At 47.9% G+C, this 25,381-nt stretch overlaps 1 protein-coding gene across 5 annotated transcripts in view; it reads right to left on the bottom strand.

Moving 5' to 3' along the window:
* MATN2 (matrilin 2) overlaps nt 1-25,381 on the bottom strand; it is a 119,998-nt gene that overhangs the window by 11,966 nt on the left and 82,651 nt on the right. For 4 of the 5 annotated variants that reach the window (XM_028111238.2, XM_028111229.2, XM_028111222.2 and 1 more), the window contains 5 exons: nt 19,543-19,665; nt 15,940-16,062; nt 15,519-15,641; nt 3,300-3,422; nt 1,778-1,900 (listed from right to left, as the gene is read on the bottom strand). In XM_028111238.2, the coding sequence (XP_027967039.1) occupies nt 1,778-1,900; nt 3,300-3,422; nt 15,519-15,641; nt 15,940-16,062; nt 19,543-19,665 (615 nt within the window). Of the gene's footprint in view, nt 1-1,777; nt 1,901-3,299; nt 3,432-15,518; nt 15,642-15,939; nt 16,063-19,542; nt 19,666-25,381 lie in introns of all 5 variants that reach the window. The other variant, XM_088022782.1, reaches the window with a different exon arrangement.

Genomic DNA, 25,381 nt, shown 5'->3' on the forward strand with positions numbered 1-25,381 from the left:
AAGAAACTCAAAATGTGTCATGGAGTCGCCTGAGGTCATGCAGCAAGTTGGTGGCACAGCTGAGACACGCATCTCCTGTGTTCTCCTCCTCCACCACATGAAAGCCTATGGCTCTTTTCTGTCATTAGCTCCCTAGAAGGAGAAGCTTCCTATAAAATTGGGATAGGTAACTACGAATCCCCCCCTAGAAGGGGGGATGGTGGTATTTGATCTAGTGATCAAATTCCAGAGGTAGATGTTGTGCCCGGTATACAATAGCTCAATTTGCTGAGCAAAAAAATATGTTGCATGAATAAATGGCACACGTGTGTACACTTGCATTCACAGAAATAAAACCGTGAACAGACAGCTTGACAGACACAATGGGCAGAACTGCAGACCTGGTCTCCACCGAGGGGACACTGCAGTGTGAAGGCAAAACAGGATTGTGCAGGGAGATCTGCAGCATTAGGCCAGGGTCCTATCGGCATTCCAGGACTCAGCTGTTCAAACAGAACATCCTGCTAAAGGTAGGAGGAATGAAGACCTCCACCCTCTTCCTGGTGGAGGAATGAAGACAGTGAACTCCACCCAAGCCAGCTTGGTTGACATGTGGGATGTCCCAAGCTATCTCAAAGGAGTCTGTGAGGAAATTCCCCCAAATCAACTTGAAAAGCAAATGAACTGATTTTGCCTTAATGAAAAAAGAGCCGTCCTGTCCACTGGAGCAGATATCAACAAAAGCAAGTAGACAGTTTCAACACTACCCCCCGCCCACATCCCCAAATAGGGACTAAGAGCTCAGAATCTCCCAGGGGAGAAAAATCCTTGCCCTGTGCTCTTCTAATACCCACTTCACCAAGCTCATGTGTCCCGTCTGGCTCTTTTTTCAGTGCTGTGATGGTTAATGTTATATGTCACCTTGCCTAGGCTATGGTGCCTAGTTGTTTGGTCAAACACCAATCTAGATGCTGCTGTGAAGGTATTTTTTAGATGAGATTAACATTTCAGACATTAGACTTTGAGTAAAGTGGAGTACACTCCATAGAGTTGGCCTCATCCAATCACTTGGAGGCCTTAAGAGAAAGAAGACTGAATCTTCCACCACCACCCCAAGGAAGAAGGAATTCTGCTTCTGGACTGCCTTTGGATAAGAGCTGCCACATCAGCTCTTCCTGGGTCTCCAGACTGCTGGCCCGCCCTACAGATTTTCTCTATGTCCATCTGCCTCTCTCTCTGTCTCTTTATATAGGCACACACACACACATACACTCTATTGGTTCTGTTTCTCTGGGGAACCCAATGCACCTTCTCAGTAAACTCTCAGAATCTGTTCTGAGCGACCTACAGAGGCAACGATAGAGAAAGTGGATAAATAAAACCCACAGAAAAATCCCTTCGTCCCTCTCCCACCCTACACCTTACTCTTAAGGTCTTCCAAGAAGAAAAAGCACTGTAATTATCCTTTGATGCTCATAGTGATTGCTGGCAGAGATTCTAATTCTGTCCAATGATTAGCCAGGCTCTGGGCATCCACACAATGGTTGTGGAATGGCCAGCAACTGGGAGAAAATGGAGAGATGCAAAAAGCCTGACAACTCGGGACCTTGACTGAGAAAATCCTGAACAACTAAGGGTCTCCTGTACGGATCACTCGCAAACACTTTCAGATCACCCAAGGCAGGAACTTGTCATTGTAACATTGATTATAAGGGAAGATTTTAAATATTAAAGGAGGTTATCTCATGGTCCGTGTCCCGCAGATGGAAGAGTTCATCTCTACCTGGAAGCCACTTACTTCGGCAGTGTTTCCCATCCTCGGCAAGCCGGAATCCTTCCAGGCACTTGCAGATGTATGACTCATCACTGTTCACGCAAATGTGCTCACAGCCATGGTTGACTGTTTGGCAGACATCTTTCCCTGAGGACAGAAGAGCAAGTCAAAGCAATTTCACCAACATAAATTTTCCCTAGGCTTCACCTTGGAGGATCCACCCATCTCAGCCACCAGACCCCAGGCCCCCTTGAGCTCAGTGATCCATGGGAGGAAAGTAAAATTGAGGATGAAGTTCAGTGGGTCTAAATTAGGTTAACTCTTCAAACTTCCTCACTATCATCCTCACCATCACTCACCAGCACCTACTTCAATATCTCATTAAATGCAATCAATCATTGGCTTTCTGCAGATGCAGTTTCTGATATCAAAAGGAAACACTGTTGGTCTGATATGATTACTTAGAAGATTAAACCTCAATTTAGATTAGTGGCACTGAAATCTAATTTTGGCTTTGTCCCTGACATATGGCTTTGGAGAATCACTTAACCTCTTGGAGCCTTACCTTTCCTGTCTGTCTGAAAAAATGAGAGTCATAATTCCAATTACCTATCTTTTCTTCAAACGTGTCAGCACAAGTTGCTCTTTGCAAAGTGCTTTGAGAAGCTTGAGGAAAAGATGACTGATAGGGATGAAAATCATTTGCTCAGGGTTACATGCTCGCCTTTGATTAACAGAGATGCATCTTGGCCCCATCTAAGAGGCTTTGCTTTCTGAGACATAAGCATGGGCACATCATAAGGTGGTCTCTATGAGAGACTGGTGCTACCAGCAACAACAACAATATTATTAAAGATAAACAGAGGCTCAGAGAAGTCAAACAACTTGCCTGGCTAATAAATGGCAGGGCTAGAAGCTGCTAGAATCTTGTTTCTTGCCACAGGGCATACACAAGCAACTTCAGTTGTAGCTCTAGCATTGGCTTTTTTCATTTGTCCATTTGTTTGTTTTCTTTTAACTGGTTTTGGCTCAGTTGGTTAAGTGACTGCCTTCGGCTCAGGTTATGATCCTGGAGTCCCTGGATCGAGTCCCGCATCGGGCTCCCTGCTCAGCAGGGAGTCTGCTTCTCCCTCTGACCCTCCCCCCCCCATGTGCTTTCTCTCTCTCTCATTCTCTCTCTCTCAAATAAATAAAAATCTTTAAAAAAAAAAAAGAAAAGTTTTAGATTTACAGAAAAATGGAGACGATAGCACAGAGTTCCTATAAACCTCAAACCCAGTTAGCAACTTGTGTTAATGTGATACATCTGTTACAATTAATGGACCAACACTGATACATTAAGACCAACTAAAGTCCCTGGTTTATTGACATTTCCTTAGTTTTTAACCTGATGTCATTTTTCTGATTCCACCCAGGACCCCACATTATATTTAATAGTCGTGTAGCAGTGGCTTTTGAGGGTAACTGATTTCAACAGAGATCAGGATGGTGGAATTCATGCAAAGATCAGACACAGCCACGTGAGACAACCCCGGTAAAAACTTACTTCTGCAGGTTTTCCCGTCTTCACGGAGTATATACCCTTCAAAGCACTGACACACAAAAGAGTCTTCACTGCTTACACATGAGTGTTCACAGCCATGGTCCCCCAAGGCACAGGAGTCCAATTCTGGGAATCCAATTGGAATTAGAGAAACAGAAGAAGGAAATGGTTCATACAGTACTGACTTATTCAGTCCTTTTTTTAGTAACTTATTCCATCTTAAAAGACATTTTAGACACCTTCAGTTAAAGCAGTGTCTTATTCCACAATGCACATTTCAAAACAGAAAATATGTCTATGAGCAAAAATTCTTCATATATAAAGAATGCAGAAAATAAAAGCTGGGAAAATTTCCATAGGGAAAATGCACAAAAGGCATGAAAGACAGTTTATAAAAGGAGAGATATAAATAGCCTATAAATATTAGAAAATAAGTTCATTTTCGCTGGCTATCATATAACTATAATATCAACTTATCTACATATCTACTTATGTACGTGTCACACTTAGGTGAGCCATTCTTCACCTGTTCATTCAGTCCTCAACTATTTCATGCATCCCTACTCCAAGTCAGGTACTCTTCTAGGCTCTGGGGATTTAACAATGAATAAGACAGTTTCTGCTTTTGTGAAGCTTACATTTGGCAGCAGGTGTGGGAGCGAAGAAGGGGAAGACAAACAATAGACAAACAAATATATATGTCAGATGGGTAAAGTGCCGTGGAGACAAGCAGGAGAGGGGAGAGAGAATGTGCCCGGGCCAGGGAGGGCTTGTGTTTCACAGGCTGCAGGCAGATACAGTGCCCCTGAGCAGAGTCCTGAAGAGACGAGTGAATGTGTGTTATTTGGATGGAAGAGCATCCTCGGCAAAGAACAGCATTTGCAAACTGCAGAGGTAGGAGCGTGTGTGGCACATTTCAGGAAAGGCAAAGAGATAGGTGGACCCAAGCAACCTGAGCCTGGCAGGGGTCGAGGCCAGTGAGGCCAACAAGGGGCAGACCCTATGGGCTTCACGGGCAGCAGTGGCATCTGAGTGAGGAAGGGTCCCTGGAGGGTTTTGAGCAGTGTGGTCACATGAACTGGCTTTGTCATAAAAGGCGTACTCGGTGTAGGTGAGGATGGAGCATGGAGAGCTGGGAGAAATCTCTTGCAATAAGCCTGGTGGCCCAACCAGGATGGTGACAACTGGTGAGACTGTTGGCTATATATTGAAGGTAGAGCCTACAAGCTTTGCTGATGGGTTGATATGAAGAGGCCATCTTCCTATGGAGATGAGAGAAGAGTCATGGATGACCAAGGCTGCAGGAAAGAGCAAAAGGAAGGGCTTTGCCATCCACAGGGCTGGGGCAGCTTCTGTTTGTGACTCTGTGAAAACCAAGCTGACATTTTAAAAGCCTGATACTGAGGACATGGGGAAAGTGACGTCTTATGAGAACAATACACAATTCTGAAAGTCAATTCAATCATTTCAGATCGAGGAGAATTTTACAATGGATAGGCACTGAAGTTATGAAATCAAGGCTCTGAAGTAATCACTTGTATAATCAGGCACAGACCACACACTTATTTCTAAGGCATTTTGCAGTATTTCTTTCTGGAGGGGAGTCCTGAGAACCACCCTGTGGGGTAGTCAAGGCAATTGTTCTTATTCTCACTTACCAGCTGGGAGACTAAGGTTTGGGAAGGTTAATGGCTCGCCAAGATTAATTGCTAATAAGTGATAGCACCAGACTCAAAATGTAATCTTCTGATAATAAATCCCACATTTTCCCCAACTACATTACATTGCATTGCTATATCGTAAAGTAAGCTTTCAAACATGAAGGGAATTTTGCCCGTCTTCTATTGGACAGACATGCTGCCAAAATCTTTGAACAATGGGAAAATATTATGTTAACTAAAATTATAACTGCAGAAGAGAGTCAAAGCAGAGTCGGCCTGTCCTGTTTGCTCTGAAAATGACTTACTTCTCTGGACACAATCTAGACTCATTATTAATGCAGAACATTCCCCAATGGCTTGGGGTAGTTCCTCACGTAGTGTTGAGTGGAAATACAATTGAGTGATCCATAATAGAGACAGCTGGCTGGCCTGTGGAGGTGAGCATTTTTTTCCCACCATGAATTTATATTAAGAATACTCCATTTTCCAACATAATAAAACAGCTATAACTCTTTCCGGCCAGCCTTGTCAAGCCATAACGCAGCACACCCTTTCCTTCCCCCATGCCCTGTCCTGTTTTCTTGGCTCCATCTCAGGCTGTCATCGAGAAGAGTGGCTGAGTCTTCCCACACAGACCCTGAGCCGTGGTGGTCTGCACCTACACCAGGCAGATCGGTGCTGCTTTCCTTTATCAGGAGCCTGCTGAGCCCAAAGCCACTGTCCACGTCACCCTTGGCTACAGACTATCACAGGAGCTCCCAGCCCAGTTTCTGAGTTCTCCTGAGTGCTCACATTAGCGGCTGTTTGAAATTTTATTGGGTGCACGCCTTTTTATTTTAAGATTATTTATTTATTTACTTGACAGAGAGAGAGAGAGAGAGAGAGAGAGAGAGCGCGAGTGCAAGAAAAAGCAGGGGGAGGGGCAGAGGGAGAGAGAGAGAAGCAGGCTCCCCACCGAGCAGGCAGCCTGATGTAGAGCTCAATCCCAGGACTCCGGGATCATGACCTGAGCCAAAGGCAGTTGCTTAACCAACTGAGCCACCCACGTGCCCCAATTGGGTGCATGTTTTAAAGCATGTGGAGAGTTTGGTTTTTAACCCTTTCCCTCCTTGTTCCCCCAGAGCATCAAATCAGATGACTGTAGAGCAGTGGGGAGTTCTCCACCTCACGTGAGTATTAGAATCACCAGCAGAGATATTTTTAAAGGCAGAACAGGCAGATGATTCAAAATTCAAACACATTAAAGGGCATACTTCCCCTAAGGAGGGGTATCTGGCAACATCTACCAAAGTTACAAGATGTACCTTTGACCCAGCAACCTCACTTCAGGAATTCTCTCCTACAGGTACCTTGTACCATAGGAAGGGATATACTTTCAAGTTATTCACGGCAGCATTGTTTGCAATAATGACAAGTGGAAAACAACCCAAGTGTCCAGCAACAAGGGAATTAAGTAGCTGTAAAAAGCATGAGAACATTCTCTTTGTAAAGATATGAAATCTCCAATAAGTATCATTGAGTGAAGAAAAAAAAGGCGTAGAATAGGGGTATATACAGTACACCATTTTTTTCTGTAGGTAAGAAAAGGGAGGAAATAAAAATATATATTTATATTTGCTCTTATTCACATAAAGAAACATGAAGGATAAATAATAAACTAATGAAAATAGTGTATTAGTTATCTGTTGCTGTGTAACAAGTTACCCCCAAACCTAGCAGCTTAAAACAACATTTATTATCTCACAGTTTCTGGGGGTCTGGAATCCAGGAGTGGCTTAGCTGGGGAGTTCTGACTCAGGATCTCTCATGAGCCTGTAGTCAAGCTGTCGGCTGGGGCTGCAGTGATCTCCAGGCTCTACTGGAGCTAAAGGATGTGATTCTGAGCTCACTCACGTCTTTACTGGCCGGCCTCACTCAGTTCCTTACTGGCTATTAGCTGGAGGAAGCTTCAGTTCCTCAGCATGTGGGCTTCTCCACAGGGCAGCTTACAACATGGCTTCCCCGAGAGCAAATGATCCAAGAAATGAGAGAGAGTGCTCAAGATGGCAACCACAGTGTCTTTTATTACTTAATTTGAGAAGTGACGGGCCGTGGTTCTTTCCATATGCTACTGGTCACACAGACCAACAGTGAAGGAGGGAACTATACAAGTGTGTGACTACCAGGAGATGGGGATCACTGGTGGCCATCTTGGAGGCTGGCTACTGATAGAAGGGAGGTAGGGAATGTGATGGGAGGCCATAGGGGGAGCAAAGCTTCTTAATGTATGTCTTTTCATATTGTTTTGATTCTTAAACCATGTAAACCCCTTACTTATTCCTTTTTTTTTTTTTTTTTGAGAGAGAGAGAGAGCATGTGCACATGGGGTGAGGAGAGGGGGAGAGGGAGAGAAAGACTCTCAAGCAGGTTCCACGCCCAGCACAGAGCCCATCTTGGGGCTCAATCTTAGGACCTGATCATGACCTGAGCCAAAATCAAGAGTCAGGTGCTTAACCGACTGAGCCACTGTGGCACCTCAACCCCTTACCTATTCTAAAAATAAGCTAAAATTTAAATTAAAATGTTTATGGGGAACAAAGAATTTACAATGAAAAGTTTGCTTCTCTCTCACCTTTGACACTCTACATCATTACTTTTAAAGCCTGCACCATCATTTAATCAGTGTTTTATTGGACGGGCATTTAGGTGGTGCCTAGTCTTCTACTATTATAAACATTATTGTAATGAATATTCTTGTGCATATAGTTCTACATACAATGTGAAGGCATATCTGAAAGATAAATATCCAGAAGCAGAAATCCTTAGTTAAAAGGCATGAACATTTAAAAGCTGATAAATATTTCCCAGTCGTCCTCTAACGAGGTTACATCAGTGTAAGACAGTCTCAGCTTCAGGGAATCTAGGGTACCGCCGGGGCATCTGGTTGTTTTAAAAGCCCCACAGGTGATTCCAATAAACTACCAAGGGTGAGATGCTCTGTGCCTCCATCATCAAGAACCAGACACCACTGTCTTTCTCTTGGGCTGTTGCATCGTCTATTAACTGGTTTCCACACACTCTCTTTTACCCCCTCCAATCCATTCCCTCCCCTCGTCCTAAGTCCTCTTTCCAAAATGCAAATCTTCTCACATCACTTCTTCCCTCTGCCTGAGATTCTCAGAGTCTTCAGAAAAGACAGAATCCCTACAGCCTCATCTGGCCCACCCTCCCCCCAGCTCCGAGCACTGTCTTTCAGTGCGTACCTCAGTACCAAGCCAGGGGCCCTCCCACCACCGTGGTCTACACAGCCATTCCTCTGTTTCTCCTTCTTCACCCTCCCCCCCATCTCCTGAGGTCTTCCTGTACCTCCCCACGTGGGGCCTCAAAGCAGCTGGAATCCACCCCTCTGATAAGATCACTGCTGTCACCGAAAAGGGAGTCACGTGTTGGTTTGGGTCTTCACCTGCATCCTCACTGGGCTGTGCTCGCATGGGCTTTGATCAAGAGACCACACACTCACTGGACCTGCCCTTCCCTCCTGCATCTCGCATTGCCCAGTGTAATGCCTGATACACAACAAGCTCCCCACCGAGCAGGGAGCCGACGTAGAACTCAATCCCAGGACCCCCGGATCTGGTGAGTAAAAGGAAACATTTCCTCAGTTTTCTACTTTGAAAATTAAGGGTAACCAGACCCTCCACCCAGGGGTTTTGTGCAGATGTTTTATTTTTTTATTTTTATTTTTTTTAAAGATTTTATTTATTCATTTGAGAGAGAGAGAGAGAGAGAGAGAATGAGCAGGAGAGAGGCAAAGGGAGAGGGAGAAGCAGTCTCCCTGCTGAGCAGGGAGCCTGGTACGGGGCTCAATCCCAGGAGACCCGGGATCATGACCTGAGCCGACGGCAGACACCTAACCATCTGAGCAGACACCTAACCATCAGGCGCCCTTTATTTTTCTTATTTTATTAAAGATTTTATTTGGGGAGGGGCACCTCGGTGGCTCAGTCAGTTAAGCATCTGACTCGACCTCAGCTTAGGTCTTGATCTCAGGGTCATGGGTTCAAGCCCTGCATTGGGCTCTATGCTGGATGTGGAGCCTACTTAAAAAAAAAAAAAAAAAAAAAGATTTTATTTTTGAGTAATCTCTGTACCCAACGTGGGACTTCAACTCATGATCCCAAAATCAAGAGTCACATGCTCTACTGACTGAGTCTGCCTGGTGCCCCTAAGATTTTATTTTATCATTTTATTAAAAATTTTATTTTTAAGTAATCTTTACACCCAATGTGGGGCTTGAACTCATGACCCCAAAATCAAGAGTTGTATGTGCAGGGGCACCTGGGTGGCTCAGTTGGTTGAACATCTGACTTCAGCTCAGGTCATGATCTCAGGGTCCTGGGATGGAGCCCCATGCCAGGCTCCACACTCAGCAGGGAGTCTGCTTGTCCCTCTGTCCCCCATCCAGCTTGTGCTCTCTTTCTCTCTCTCTCAAATAAATAAATAAAATCTTTAAAAAAGAGTTGCATGTGCAGATGTTTTAAGTGAGAACCCTGTGGAGGGTGGATGCTGGGTGGTTCTCACTCTCTCCCCCACACCGGCCTTGCAGAGTGAACACTTCATATTTGCTCAGCAAAATGTCCAGTTCCTGCCTATCAGGGATGTTCTGGGTCACTCATAAGTTAAGGAACCACATGTGGTAAATTAGAAAATGCCCAAGGTGTACTGTCATCAACTTCCTGACCATAGGTTTAGCTGCTTCCTATTCAACCAAGTCTGGAAACCAACTTGGAGTCAGCTTCCGCCCAGTGCCAGATACTCCCCTGCAGGAAAGTACTTCAGTGTTTCCCTAACAGGCAGAGGGAGCCACCATCCCTGACTCACGATCATGGGGTGCCTTTAGCCCAGGTAGAATGGTGGGTACCCCAGCAAGGAGTTCATCCATTCAGCAAGTGTTTCTGGAGCACTTGCTTTGTGCCTGGCACCAGTCTCATCTTTGGGCTGGAAGGGGCCCAGGAGATTGACTGATCCAACCCTTTATTTTAGAGCTGAGGAAGCAGATGGCCAGAGAGGGGAAGTGACCTTCCCAAGGTCTCTGAGTCGGCAGAGGTGAACTGGGTCAGCTGTGCTGGGGGCAAAGCTGGGATGAGACCACAAATCTACCACCTTCATGTTTCCTGGTCCAGCAGCACCTGCAGTGGCCATCCTAGCTCAGCAGAGTCTACTCAGGCTAGGAGATTCTCAGAAGACAAAATAAAATCGTTTCCTCAAGGGAGGCTGGGCCTCCAGTCTCACCTAACTCTAAAGGCTGTAGGTGAACTGTCTCGCCTGCCCCTCCAGGTCCCGTTCTCACCTGCTGCCCTCTGGCGCTCAAATCTCAACACCCAGTGCGCTCACTCTCTGGGCTTCTGCATGCTGTTTCCTGTGCCTGGGAAGTTCTGCCGCCTCTGTCTTAGGCTGTTCTGGCCGCTATAACAAAATACCATAGACGGGCGACTTGTAAAGAGCAGAAATTTATAGCTCACAGCTCCGGAGGCTACAAGGTTGGGTGAGGACCCTCTTCCAGGCTGGAGACTTCTCCCTGTCTCCTCACATGGTGGAAGGGACTGGTGGGGGAGTTCCGTGGGACCTCCCTTATTAGGCCATTAATCCTATTCATGAGAGCCCCATGCTCATGACCTAATTACCCCAAGGCCCCACCTCCTAATATCATCATCTTTGGGGATTAGGATGTCAACATACGAATTTGGGAGGACACCAACGTTTAGTCCACCATGCCCTCCATCTCTGGCTAGCTCACTCCTTCAATCTCCAGATGTCAGATCAACCATCTCTTTCTCAGGAAACTTTCTCTGGACTAGCTGCCCCATGCTCCTGCCGCGCCTCTTCTTCCCACGTCACACGAAAGATTTTTAATTTCTTTCTTCCCTGAGAAACTTGAAACCCTGTCAGGGCAGAAACAGAACTGGCATCAACCCCAGGGAGGGAGGCCCAGTGCCCAGCACCATGTGCCCAGCACGCTGCAGGTACAGGGTCAATACCTGTGGAGAATGAGAGCAAATGGACCAAGAGCTTAAGGAAGTGCCCAGACTCAAATGCAGAGACGAGAGTGAGGACCACCTACTGGGAACCAGGACTTAAATGGAACGGATGAGAGGAGGTATGACAATCTCAGGATGCAGGAAGAACACATTTTTCCCCCCAGGAGAAGAATCCTTTTCTTTCCTCCTTAAGGGAGGCAGGTCCACACCTTTCATTCAACCCCTGTCCTGAATGGGATCTACAATCTGTGATCAGGATGATTACAGGTTGAGGACAGAGCAGGGGTGTTTGGGACCCACGTGTCGCCGCCCTGCCTGCTGACGGACTGCTGCGCTCCCGTCTGGACTCCACACCCGCCGAGTCGCGGGTGTCTGTGGCACAGCCATTCCAGGCTCATGCGTTCCATGGACTCGCACCTCTTGGTGATGACAGACGGCAATCCTGGGTCTGAGGCTCCACGTAGGAGGTTGTTAAAACTGACCCAGCCCCGGAGGTGGCCTGCCAAGAGGGTAACGAGGGCCCAGAGATGGAATTACACCATTTTCGGGTGTTTCTTATAATAAAACTAGGAGCAGCCAATCATTTGCTAACTCTGTAATGGCTTTTGCTCAGACGACCCAAAAAAACAGCTGAACGGAGATGTCCATTTGGAGGGCACCTCACTCTCTGGGCATGAGGTCCTGAATCAGGGGACCTGGGTTCTGGTCCTGACCTTTCCACTGACCCTCGGGGCCAGCTTGAGGTGCCAGTTTCCTTCCTGCGCTTGTTTCCCACAAAAGAAACAGAAGACCTCGAAGCTTCCTTCTGTTCCTATAATGTGAGTAGGTGAGGGTGAAGGTGGTCTTCTCCCTCACTCCCTGCTATGGACTGAATTGTGTCCCCCTCCCCCTACCAAATTCATATGTTGAAGCCCGAACGTCCAGTGTGGGTGTATTTGGAGGCGGAGTAATTGGGAGGTAATTAGGTTTAGATGAGGTGGGGAGCACATGATGGGATTAGGGTCCTTAGAGCTTGCTCTCGTCCCCCCTCTCCCCACCACCATGTGAAGACACAGTAAGAAGGCAGCCATCTGCAAACCAAGAAGAGGGCTCTCATCAGAACACGACCATGCCAGCACCTTGATTTTGGACTTCCAGCCTCCCAAACTGTAAGAAAATAAGTTGCTGTTGTTTAAGCCACCCAAACCCTGGTGTTTTGTTATGGCGGCCTGAGCAGGTTACAACACTCCATTTGCCTTGCTCAGGGCTGTCTCTGCCTTTCAAAGTCAAGCTGGAGGGCATCATGCCCCAACAGCCCTCCACAGCCTGTGGTGGCTGGACTAGGATTCCCAGTGCTCTGTGGCTTGTGGCCCAGATTCCCGTCAGCATCCTGCCCTTGCCAGAGTCTGACAGCAGCCTTGAGGACTCATGAGTCTGGCCTCTCCCAGGGTGGCCAATCTCTAGGGCCGCTCCAATTGAAGCAGGCCCAGCCCTGGGGGAGGTAGGTCTCCAGGCAGCAAGGCAAAGTGCTACCTCAGCCTTCTCCTCAATGCAGGGCAGTCTAATGGTGGGAGGAAAGACCACAAAAGAGTACCTTAGGGTTTAAGGCAGTTTACAAGTTCCCAAAGCACTTCAACTTTTGTCTCTCCCTGTGCCACTTGGCAACCCTGACAGAGAGGCAGAAATCATCGTCCCAAGTTGACAGTTGAGCAATCAGATCCAGAAAGGGTCAATTCTCTTGCCCAGGGTGGAAGCAACAAGATTTAAACCCAGTCTTTGGGCTCTTAGGTCAGTATTCTTTCAGCTCTGCCACATTATTTCTCAGATCTGTGCAAAGGGTACCACGGAGTGAGAGGGCAGAAGAGGAAGTACCAGTTGGCTGGCAGCAGGAAGTTCTCCACGGGGAATGTCATCCACAGGCAGGGTTTCTATCTGCAAGGCTGGGAAAGGAAGGCTGTGCTAAGTGGAGAAAAGACAGGCTGGAGGTACAGTGGCCGCTCGGAGAATAACGGGACTTACCCTCCTGAAGAACTGGAGGAATTGGGGAAGACCTGGGATGGGGCTCAAGAAGTGGAGGAAGGGGTTCTCTGACACTGCCAAATTGAGAAACGCAAACGGAACTTTATTTTGGGAGACAGTGGAGAGCCACTGAAGGTTGCTGGGTAGGGAGTGGAGTCTGTGCCAGGTGTCGCAGGAGAAAAAGACAGGTGGTCTCTGACCATTCACTCACTCACTCAGTGAACCTTGTTGAGCATCTCCTGTGGGCCAGGCCTGGGGACTCTGACTCCAAACAAGACCCAGTCTCAAGCCCCAGGCGCTGGCAGGCCAGTGGACAGTGTGCTCTGTGCACACAGCCTGTGGAGTCTTCCTGATGCTGGGACGCCCTTGCAAAAGGTCTACCTCAGGGAAATCACCAGGAGCTAGAGAGGGGAGGAGTCCTCTCAGCTGCAGCTTATAGAAAAGACTACTCCATTTCCCTCCCCACCTTAGCCCACAGTCTGTGCATCAACCCGCCAACGCAAGAAGGCTCCTAGGGAGAACCTACAATCACAGCTTGGGGGCCAAGGACATGAAGAAGGGATGACGGGCTTCATCCCAGAGGCCGGAGAGTCCAAGGTGCCTGCAGGCATATGGCAGTAACAATGCCCACTTACTTCCAGGGCCCTGGGAACGTGGGTCTGCTCTCTATGCTTCAGAGAACTTTCTGGAAAGTGAGTGAAGTGTTCTTCAGGCCATCTGCTATCAAGGCTCTAAGAGGAGGCTGCCTTTCTGAAGGATGAAGGACACCCTTACACACTGAGCCAGCCCTGGCTGGCCCCCAGCAGGTCCCCCCTCTTCCCAGCCCAGCAGGCTTTCCCAAAAATTTGGAGTCATGTGGTCAGGCTCTTTGTCATCTGGCATAGAGCTGAGAAGCATAGCCCCCAGTTAACAATGGCCACACTGAAAACAAAGCCCATTATTACAGGACAGGGCAGCCAGGCTGAATCATCCCAGGGCAGACAGGCAGCCTTTAATTAGGAGAACAGTTCAATGCCTATGTATTGGCTGGTGAGTAAAATTCATTTCTTAGGTACCACCATTCCCAGAGGATAATTCTGACCTATCTGATCATCTCAGAAGATTTCATAGAGTCACAACCCTCTATGAATATAGACACATCAAAATTCACTTCTGATTGCACTGCATGTCAAATGGGAAAATGTGCAACATTTAAAAGTGTCAGTGGCATCACTCGTGTGGACCTGGGGGAGGAGGGACAGGGGTGTGCGACTGTAAGGGACAGTGTGTGTTGGGAAGGGCCGTGAGAATTTCTTACAAGTCCTCCAGCCAGCTAACAGTCAGCTCTTCATGATGATCACAGTAAGGGGGGTGGGGGGAACAAAGGAAGGGCATGAGTGATCTAAGATGATGGAAAATTAAAGCAAAGCACTAAAAAAAACCAAGTACCCGGCTCTGGCATGCAGTCACATGTAGATGCGATTCCACACGTCCGCCCTCCTCCCGTGCCCCAGTGCCCACACCCTCCCGGTGTTGGTGGCAGTAACCGTCTCAGCTGGCAGCTAGCAGGCTGCCAGCCATACAGGGATAACCCACTCGCCGAGACTCCAGAATCTATTGCAAACTAGGGGAACATTTTTTCATGGTCTGCAGAGAGGGGCGCACCTCAGCTCGCCCGCCCCTGCGAATGGACAATATTAAAAGGTGGATAACTTAGGTTGTGGCCACCATTGTATCAGTAGTCAGGGAAGCTAGCCCTATAACCAGAAAGACCAGCAGGGTGGGAAAGGAAGACTATGGTCCTTGCCCTCCATTTCTGACTCCTTCTGTCAAAATGACTATTTTTTCAGTCTTTACCTTAGTCCACTGGGATTGCAGGGCAGAAAACACAACGTTCTCGAGTGAGGAGAGAGGGAGATCTGAGGGCTTTTTTTTTTTTTTTTCCTCAATTAATGGGCCAGGAGTTGGGGCCAGCTGCAAGGATATATGTACCCAGGAAACATCACTGCCAAGCTCTCCATCGGCTGATAGATTATGAGGTTGGGGGAGGGAAGGTTTCTCAGGAGCCTCCCCTTCTCCCAGGACTGACTTTGGAGTCCCATAGACCAGAGCTTGAACCCACGCCTTTAACAGGGCTGACCTTGGGCTCCTTACTTAATCTGAGCTGCAGTTTCACCACAAGCTGGAGATTCCACAGTATTGCCAGAGCCTGAGGTTGCATGTGCTTAGCACAGTGCCCGGCATGAAGTCAGCACTCAACAAGGGGTCTGTCTGCATGATGATCACTGTGCATCGCAGGCTGGCTACCACTTTCTGCCGGATTAGGGGTAGAGAAGAGAAAGGCAAGAAATAGGGCTCTGTCCAGCTTCAACATGACCCCGAGGCACGCTGTAGAAGTAGGAAAAAGCTGTCTTGGGGAGTAGGGGAAGGAAGCTCTGGGGCAGGGGGAGAAGCACCAGGGCTCAAAGCACTGAACAAGGCCTTTAATGCCCATTCACACAGGCCCAGCAAAACCCACAGACAGCCTGTGCCGAGTCCCGCTTGTCAGTGGACCCCAGAACACTTACTGGCACAGGTCTTCCCGTCACTGCGGAGCACGTGTCCCTCAGGACACTGACAAGCAAAGGATCTGTCTGTGTTGACACAGGAGTATTCACAACCATGGTTGCTCAGCAAGCAATAATCCGCCCCTGCAAAGCCAGACAGCCAGGTGAGGTTGGCAGTAAGACTTTGGGCTACTGATGATGGCAATCAAGTGACCACAGTCTTGTCTATCTCCCCCCCCCTTTACCCCACAAAGTCATGAAGTCTGCTCCCCCACCCCTCAAAGGCATGCAGTCCCCAGAGGACACCCCCCACCATCTTCCCGGAGCACAGGAAAGGGCAGAGGAACGACAGGACCATGAACCACCCTCCTCTGCAGCGGCCGTATTTTTCACTCTTGTTGCAAAGCTTTTCCGTAGAAGAGAAGCATAGAGGGAGACTTACTGGAGCAGGTCTTGAGGTCCTCATTGATAAGGAAGCCTTCCGAGCACTGGCAGACGTAGGAATCCTCAGTGTTCAGACACAGCTGCTCACAGCCGTGGTCCTGCTCAGCACAGTGATCCACTCCTGCGTTTGTCACCCAGGAAAACACAAAATAACCTGACAGCGCTCACCAGCAACGGGGCATTAAGAAAACCGTCCTCCTGGGGGGGGGGGAGGGGGAGGGGGGAGGGGAGCCCATAGGAGCCATTTACTTCATTGGCATCACAAAGAGCACTGCTGGAAGGTTTGTTTCATTCTACCCAGGGCAACTGGCCTCTGGAAATTCAGCCTTGTTTGTTTCTTCTTCTTCCCATTTCTGTGTTTTGAGGAGTAAAGCAAAGCGTCTACACCTCCTGTGTTGGTGTTAGCGACAGCAGCTCCTTGTGCCAGGACCTTGGCATCCTCATCTGCAGTCCTCAGGGCTACAGGCAGGTGTGAGCCCCGTCTCAGAGAGGAAAGCGAGGCTCAGGGAGGCCCAGCTGCTTGCCCAAAGCCACACCGCTTAAGAATGAGGGTGGTGGTATCAAACCAGCTGGGCTCAAATCCCACCTGCACCGCTTCCTAGCCGGGCGATGCTGGGCAGTCACTTGACCTCTGGGCCATGGCTTCCCGACCTGAGAAACGGGGATGATGTTGGTTGCTTTCTTAGAGGAATGTGGTGAGAAGGGGAGGAGTTGATACCTGTAAGGCCCTCAGACTGTAGCTGGCACACGGGAATTGCTGAGGGGATGCTTATTAAGTACCGCTGGGAAAGAATTAATTGTATAGTTTCATTTTTCTCTGAAAATGACACAGAAAAAGTGTTTTCACCCCCCCTACCCAGGACACCCAGATTCAGAAAACAAACCAGAGCCACAGCGTGCATGTGTGGCCGATCCTGGCACCCAAGCACTGCATAGCTGGCCCCCATGGGCAACGAGCACCGAAGGACAGTGAACATGTAGCTGTGGTGAGCAGAGCCCACAGACGGCCCTGCAGGCGGCCTCCCAGATTTCCCTGATGGAGAAAACGCACACCCAGGGACTGGAGACACATTGAAGGCCTTGTGCCGGGCCATCAAGCAGGCCTCTGACTCCTCAGAAGGGCCTGGGGCTGGTGCCTTCGGGAACATTCCACTGTTGGAGGCACCTACTGCGGACTCTTGCAGGATCTCAGGAGCCAGAAGCCCAGATTCACACCTTGGTTCCACCACGAGCCAGTCATGGAACACCAGGAAAGTTACTTACTCCTTTTCTGCCACAGGGTCCCTTGAATAGATATGACTGTAGATGATACGGCTACTCAGACACGAGGTAGATGCTTCCTAAGGCTACCGTGAGGATAAAGTGAGTGAGTGCCTGGAAAGGGCTCACCACAGCCTCACAGAGTGTGCACCTCATAAGGGCTTGCTGTTATTAGGGCCGGGGGCTCCCTGAGTACTTGAGGGAACCAGGATACCATGGCCTTCTTTGGGAACTCCTAGGAAGAAATGGCTTGGTTTATACTTTCTTGAAGCTAAGTGGTCTTTCTCATTTGATCCCAGAGAGACAGTATGGCCCACTCTCTTCTGGCCCCACTCTGAGCCCTTCAAGCCTCCTCCAAGCCACGCTGGGAGGGAAGAACAGGCGGGGGCCCCTGGAGCTCCAGGTGGGCTCAGCCAGGTCATGCCCAGCCTGTCCTGGGACACTTGCCAGGGCTGTCAGCTGGCAGACCCCACACTCCTGGAAGAAGGCAGAATGTACCCAGATCCATCTTTACCAGGACATCTCCTGCTCCCCACCAGCATCTCATCAGGACTCAGAGACTTCCAGAAGCAAGTGTACAGCAGCACTAACTTTCTGGTTCAAAAGTTCTTTGACCTCCGAGATCAGTCCTTAGAAAGCTTACTGGAGGTACTTTGTTCCCTCTACAGACTGAAGGGGCACAAGTTTTCCTGAGGATTGCTCTGTACCTAATGCTTCATCTGTGAAACTTCCCCTTCTGGCAGTTTGTGGTCCAAATGCTCAACAGCTGCACTGTTCTCATTCACAATCTATCTCTGTCCCCAAAGCTGGAGCAGATGCGGGGCCTGCCGAGTGGAAAGCCGCACAAAGGGCCCCTTCTGTGCTGGCCATGCCATGGAGCCCCTCTCCCAGCAGAGCAGGGTCACAGGCATCCACCACAGTGCTCATGTGCCCCCCCCACCCCTGCTGGCCTGGGCCAGTGGAGACCGTGCCTCATAAAACATGATGGAACCGTCCAGCTGGCAAAGCCTGCAAGTTTCCATGCATTTACATCACCAAATGGAGATTTGTTGGGCCTCTTACACAAGAAAATTAAGAAAGGCTTCACAAAAAGTCGCATATTTCCCAGCTCCGCCCTCAGACCAGCTCTGTGGTAGCCCACATACTTTCAGAGGTCTGTCCCTTTTGGCTTCTTGTCCCAGCCTGCAGCCACACTGGTCACTCTCCCAGGCTCCGTGGTCATCATGAATTATTATCTTTCATTGTGTTTTCCTTGTGCCAGGCCCAGGCTAAGAGACTGAAATGGTCCTGCTTATTCCCCTTAAAAACTCGAGCACACCAATACTGCCCTTATTGCCACTTTTCTAAACAAAAGGGAAAATCAAGGCTTGGCAAAGTTAAATACTTGGCCTGGGACCACATGTCTACTAGGTGATCGTGCTTGGATTTTAGATTCTGGTAGGTCTGACTTAATCAGTGCTCTCCAACAGTGAAGAATAATATTAGCTAATATTTATTGAGTGCTTATTAATACTTAGTGGCACTATTCTTTTTTTAATTTAAATTCCATTAATTAACATATAGTATATTATTGGTTTCAGAGGTAGAGGTCAGTGACTCATCAGTCTTCTATGATGCCCAGGGCTCATTACATCACGTGCCCTCCTTAATGTCCATCACCCAGTTACGCCATCCCCCTGCCCACCTCCCCTCCAGCAACCCTCACTTTGTTTCCTATGATTAAGAGTCTCTTATGGTTTGTCTCCCTCTCTGATTTCATCTTGTTTTATTTTTCCCTCTCTTCCCCTATGAGCTTCTGTTTTCTTGCTTAAACTCCACATATGAGTGAGATCATATGATAACTGTCTTTCTCTGATTGACTTATTGGGCTTAGCATAAAACCCTCTAGTTCCATCCACGTTGTTGCAAATGGCAAGATGTCCTTTTCTTGATGGCTGAGTAGTATTTCACCATATATATATATATATATATATATATATATATATATATATATACACACACACCACTTCTTCCTTATCCATTCATCTGTTGATGGACATCTGGGCTCTTCCCAATAGTTTGGCTATTGTGGACATTTAGCAGCATGTTTTTAAGAGCTTTATATGTATTGTTTTTTTTTAATCCTCACAACCCAATCTGTGAGGTGGGTAGCATGAATAGTCCCATTTTATGGGTGATAAACTGAGGCAAGGAAGAGAAAGCCTCTTGGCCGGGATTTCTTCTTCCTCCTCATCTTGGACCATCAGGCTTTCAGGAGACCCAGCAGCTTCAGAAGCGAGCCCCAGGGCCTATGTGTGAACTGCGCCCTCCCATCCGAACCCCCCTGCCCCGGCACACTCACGGCTGCAAGTCTTGCCATTGGGGTCCAGGGTGTAGCCCCGGCGACAGCGACAGTAGTAACCTTCCTCCGTGTTGATGCATTCGTGCTCACAGCCCGGTTTGTTCAGCGCACAGTAGTTGATCCCTGAGGGGAGAAAGGGCAGACCCTCCTGCAGACTCTGGGCTTCTCCCAGGGCTGTGAGGTCAGCCCCTCATGGCAAATACTCAGTAAAGAAGGTGCTCTATAGGACAGAGAAGACGGCTCCTGCTTTCTGGGAGCCGGTTTGAAGGAGAACCTAGGATCAGAAGTCTGGATTTTTTCAGCTTGGGTCTTTTCCCCTTTTGATGGCCAAAAGCTGGTGAAGTGGGTTGAAGACAATTCCCAGCCCGTCCCTCCTCAAGAAAGATGGAAACACCCGGAAAATCCAGTTAGGCTTTTCTTCCCCAGTTAACCTGATCACTAGGGCTCAGAGCACGTAGGGAACCACTGTCTGCAGTGTTATCTGACAATGACATCGGATAGCACAAGGCAGACCCAACAAAAGTTGATTGTGCAAAAATATCCAGCTAGCTAGGGGAGGCAGGACCTGGCAGTTACATTAAGAACGGTCCAAATGCTTAAGCTCGGGTGCCTGGGTGGCTCAGTTGGTTAAGCAACTGCCTTCAGCTCAGGTCATGATCCTGGAGTCCTGGGATCGAGGCCCACGTCGGGCTCCCTGCTCAGCAGGGAGTCTGCTTCTCTCTCTGACCCTCTTCCCTCTCATGTTCTCTGTCTCTCAAATAAATAAATAAAATCTTTAAAAAAAAAAAAAAAAACCCAAATGCTTAAGCTCGCTCTCCATGAGATCATGGCAGCCTCCATATCAAGAAAGTGGAGAAGATACATCTGATGCTTTGTGGCAGGGGGTTGTGGCAGTTGTGTCCTATGTAGACATTTGCCCCTCTCCAGGCTGGGTTTCTGCCAGCAGGTGGGAGCAGCATCTTTACCGGGAGCCAATTAGCATTTCATTTCCTGGTAGAAAATGTTAAAGTCACAAGACCCCATGAAGAACAGGTTATAAGGGAGATGGAGAACTGGGAAAGGAAATCAAATGACCTCGTGGAGGGTCTTCATGAGACTGGTGTTGGAGGAACTGTCCCCTTAGTGGCTGAGCTGGATCTGTTTAACTGCATTGTTCTTTCTCCTGCAGATGTGGGCAGACACTGCTGGTTACCATGCCAACAGCCATTACCCCGTCTTCTCGGGACTAGAACCCTGACCCCCAAGGCATGAATCATGGCTGATCTAAGCCAGCCTGGCAACCATCCTTTCGAGGGGCTATGATGCACCCTCCCAAGTGACTGGGGACAGAGTTTGAGGAGAACTGGCTGCACACTGAGCATGCAGAGAGCACTCTCACCACACGCAGGGAATGGCCAAAGAGGAGAGACGCCACCACAAGTGTCACTGACCCCTTGGCCTTCTCTGTAACTCATCCCTTCTGTGTGAGGGGAGGCAGGGTATTGTTAGCTGCGTGCGGTTTCAGTTCATCAGCCTGGAACTCATCAACAACCTTACCTGTGAGGAACAGAACTGAATGCTGGGAAACAAGCAAGGAGCTTCAATGAAGAAAAAGGGGCCTGTCAATAAAACACTGGCCACATACAGACAGACAAAAGAAAAACAAGCAAAGAGATAGAGTACAAAAGGCCCTACAGTCTGGGGCCACATAGCGGAGGGTCTGTGGGAATCGCTTCCTCACAGGCCCAGAGAAAGGTGAAATGGTTTTCAGTAAATGCTGCTTTAAAAAGCCAGCATTCAGCCACTATGGGAAACGGTATGGAGTTCCCTCAAAAAATTAAATGGAGAATTACCATAGGATCCAGCAATTCCACTTCTGCATATTTACCCAAAAGAATCAAAAGCAGGGACTTGAAATCAGCCTTAAAAAGGAAGGAAATTCTGACATATGCTACATCATGGATGATGCCTGAAGGCATCATGTGAAGTGAAATAAGTCAGACACAAAAGGACAAATATTATATGATTCCACTTATATGAGGTAACTTGAACAGGCAAACTCAGAGACACGGAAAATCAAATGGTGGTTGCCAGGAGCTGGGAGGCGGAGATGGGAATGGGGAGTCATTGTTTAATGGGTATAGTCTGGGGAGATGACAAAGTTCTGGAGTTTAAGGGTGATGATGGTTGCACAATAATGTGAATGTTCTTAATGCCACTGAAGTATACACTTAAAAATGGTTAGAACGGTCATTTTTATGTTAGGTGTATTTTACCACGATTTTTTTTTAAGATTTTTATTTAATTGACAGAGAGAGAGAGACAGCGAGAGAGGGAACACAGCAGGGGGAGTGGGAGAGGGGGAAGCAGGCTTCCCTCAGAGCAGGTACCCTGGGATCATGACCTGAGCCAAAGGCAGACGCTTAACAACTGAGCCACCCAGGCGCCCCACCACAATTTTTTTAAAAGCCAGCAATCTCTCTCTCTCTCTCTCTTTTTAAGGATTTACTTATTTGGGAGAGAGAGACAGAGAGAGAGACAGAGAGAGAGAGCATACCCTGCTGCACAAGCAGAGGGGAGGGGCCGAGGGAGAGGGAGAGAATGTCAAGCCCACTCCCGGCTGAGCCATGAGATCATGACCCTGAGATCGTGACCTGAGCCGAAATCAAGAGTCAGACACTCAACTGACTGAGCCACCCAGGTGCCCTCCCAGCATTATCTTTAAGAAAGATTTACATATGAAATAATTAAACTGAAAATCATTTTGATTCTTAAAGATGTGATCACTCAGCTATCTGGCAAACACGGACTCTTCTCCAAATGGTTCCTGATCGCAAAGGTTTAACTGTAGATCTTGGCCTTCTTTACATGCTTGAGTTACATTTCTTCACATGTGTATTACTTCATCAGTATTTATTGAGTACCTACCATGTGCCCCATATGTGTTTCAGTCTCCTTGCTAACTGTAAGTGCCACACATGGGCCAGGCTTGTGGGTAGCTTTACCTGGTGAAGCCCAGAGGGTCCAGTGAGCCCCACATGAGGTCAGCTGGAGGGACAGTCAGACAATAAATTTTAAACAGAACTTAGAAGTGCCAACTCACAAGAAAGGTGGAGATTTCCCTGAGAAGGTACGACATAAAAACATGAAAGAGCAGTGACCCCAGACAGTGAATCATAATGCCCATGGAGTGGCACAGATAGCACATTTCAGAGAAATTGGACAGGCTACTAAATGTTAAAGCAGGATGTCATGTTCCTTTGGTTTAGCAAATCCAGGTCCAGAGAAGGAGAGTAAGCCTGTTGAAGGTCATAGGGCCAGTATGAGTGACACTGCTAAGACCAGCCCTCGCATCTCCCAGCTCAGTCCAACCTTGTATGCCATCCCAGCTCTTCAAGTATGATGTCTCCGGCGACGGGGAGCATCAGCCACGGGGCCAGCATGAGCAATCCTGGAGCCCAGCACACGGGTCACACCCACATAGGATTCCGCCCTCAGGCCCCACCTCAACAGCCAGGCCAGTCCCAGTTTCTGTGCTTTGCACCACCGCCTTAATAATTTATGCTTTAAAATGATGACAGTACTTTCCAGAAAAAGAAATTGTGCCCAGATGAGGAGGAAGAAGAAATCCCGGCCAAGAGACTTTTCTTTAATAGAATTCTGCCTTGAACTTTGTTTTCCACCTTAATTGGATGACATCAAATTCCTTTGAAAAATAGATTTCTTATTAGATTTGAAAATTGCCCACCTCCATCCACCATCTATTAAATGTAAATGGCTGTACCCTGAGCTTGAGGTCTGTAATGCTCTCGAGACCTTCAAACTCTTAATAACAAACTCCAGATTTAAATCTAATTTCTTGTTTCCCTCTTCCACATAATGCTCCAGAGAGACAGGGAGCGCTCACTTCCATTCACAGCTGTCTGCCATAATGGACAGAGTGCAAACATTAAGTCAGGGGTGGCTCTAACAGGCTGACCTCAGGAGCCCAGGGCTGGGTCTGCACAGACAATGGAAAATGTAACAATGAGGCAGGAGGTTGAGAGAAGGGCTGGTGAGGACATGGAGTTTTAGAAACAAATTCCATTTTTCTTGGGATGAAAAAGTAGGACACCTGGCTAAAGAGGAAATGGAGCTATAATTGCTAAACATATATGGATGAGCATTAGGGACTCTGGACTGGGCCACAGCCTACAAACAAGCCCATGTATGGGCTCATTTGTGGTGGTCAAACTACTCCCAATGGTCACCTCCTTTCCACTCGCCCTTCTGTTTTTGACCTCCTTCCTCCCCTGATAACAATGCATGCGTCCACTGCCTTGGACCCTTCTCTTACTCCAAGTCCCTCTCCAGGCAGGATGTGGGGGAGTGGCAGAGGTTGAAGGAATCCTAGACGATTGGTAGGAGATGAAGAGCTTCGGGGGTGCCTGCGTGGTGTGGTCAGCTAAGTGGCTGACTCTTGGTTTCGGCTCAGGTCATGATCTCAGGGTTGTGAGCCTCACATCGGGTTCCATGCTCAGCACAGAGATGCTTGAGATTCTCTCTCTCTTCCCCTCCCACTTGTTCTGTCTCTCGCAAATAAATAAATAAAGAGATGAAGAGCTTCAAGCAAATTCCCCTTCACTGATGGCCGTATGCCTAACTAGTTCCCTTTTCCCTCCATTAGTAATACACATGAAGCTTGCAACCACAATGTGTGCCTGAGTTGAACCAGATCTAATTATCCCCTGCATAAGAGCTTTTGGTCTACAAATGAGTCCACCTGTGACTGATTTTCCCTGGGTATAGTCAGCCACTAACACACTTATCCCTAGAAAAAGGTGTAAATAGCAGAGAGGAGTGGCCAGGCCAGAAAAGTTGGCCCTTTACCCTAGTGAATGCGTGTGTGGTCTAATGGAAAATATTCCACCTAATTGTTTTCACATTCTGAATGCTCTCAGTGAAAATTCCTATTTAATGCTCGAATGTTTGCAGGGTTTGCATCTAGGCAAGGCTGTAGGAATTATCTTTTATAAGAAAGGCGCAGTTTCAAAACATGGCCTCTGCAACCATCTACCACGGTACAAGGTCTAATGCTTATTAGAGTGAGGGGCTAAGTCCATATGTGCTGGGAGCAGAATGTGGTTTGTCTGGATTCAGTTCTATAGCCCACAGTGCTTTTTCAAAAGAAATACATGGTTGAGCGTTTGAAAATTCAGTCCTGCCTGTGATGCAGAGCCCTGCTGTACCTATCGCCAGAAAGAGGCAGGTGAAGTGCATGAGAACATACATCCCTAAGAGGGGGTTCCAGAAAGTTCTATAAACAAGACTGCCAGGAGAACACAAACAAGTCAGTATGTGTGTCGCCTGACTACAGAAATACTTTTTTAAAAAAGTTCACAATCTGCATGCTTTAAAAGGGCCATCTTTCTAAGGAGATCAAGTAATTCAAACAATAGTTGCAATTTCTCCAGGATGATAAATCTCAGAGAGATCCATTTACTCATTCCTTCAGTCATTCACTCAGCAAGTCTTGTGTTACACCTCCATGTGCTAAGCCCTTGGGGTGTTGAGGATTCAAGAGTGAGAGAGAGAGAGAAGACTCTCTGTCCTTGTGGACCTTCCATTCTAGTGGTTTCTCAGGGACAGTCTGGTTTAAAGAGATCCCATTTGGGGTCCGTGCTCTAGATCACCCTTGATGTGCTGATAGGTATTTGAGTCACTCAGCACATTATTCATTTCATCCTGTTGACACCATGTACCTCTTGAATGCTGCGGGGATGCCCTAAAGTCAGAGTTTTTTTCTTTCTTCGTGTCAAAGAGGATAGAGCAGCAATTTCCCCTGCTTAGCAGCCATCAGGTATCTCATCTGGTATAACTG

This window comes from Eumetopias jubatus, unplaced genomic scaffold (genome assembly GCF_037043125.1).
Source record: "Eumetopias jubatus isolate StellerSeaLion01/CBP00866 unplaced genomic scaffold, mEumJub1_p1.0 scaffold_4, whole genome shotgun sequence".
NCBI classification, from domain to species: Eukaryota; Metazoa; Chordata; class Mammalia; order Carnivora; family Otariidae; genus Eumetopias; species Eumetopias jubatus.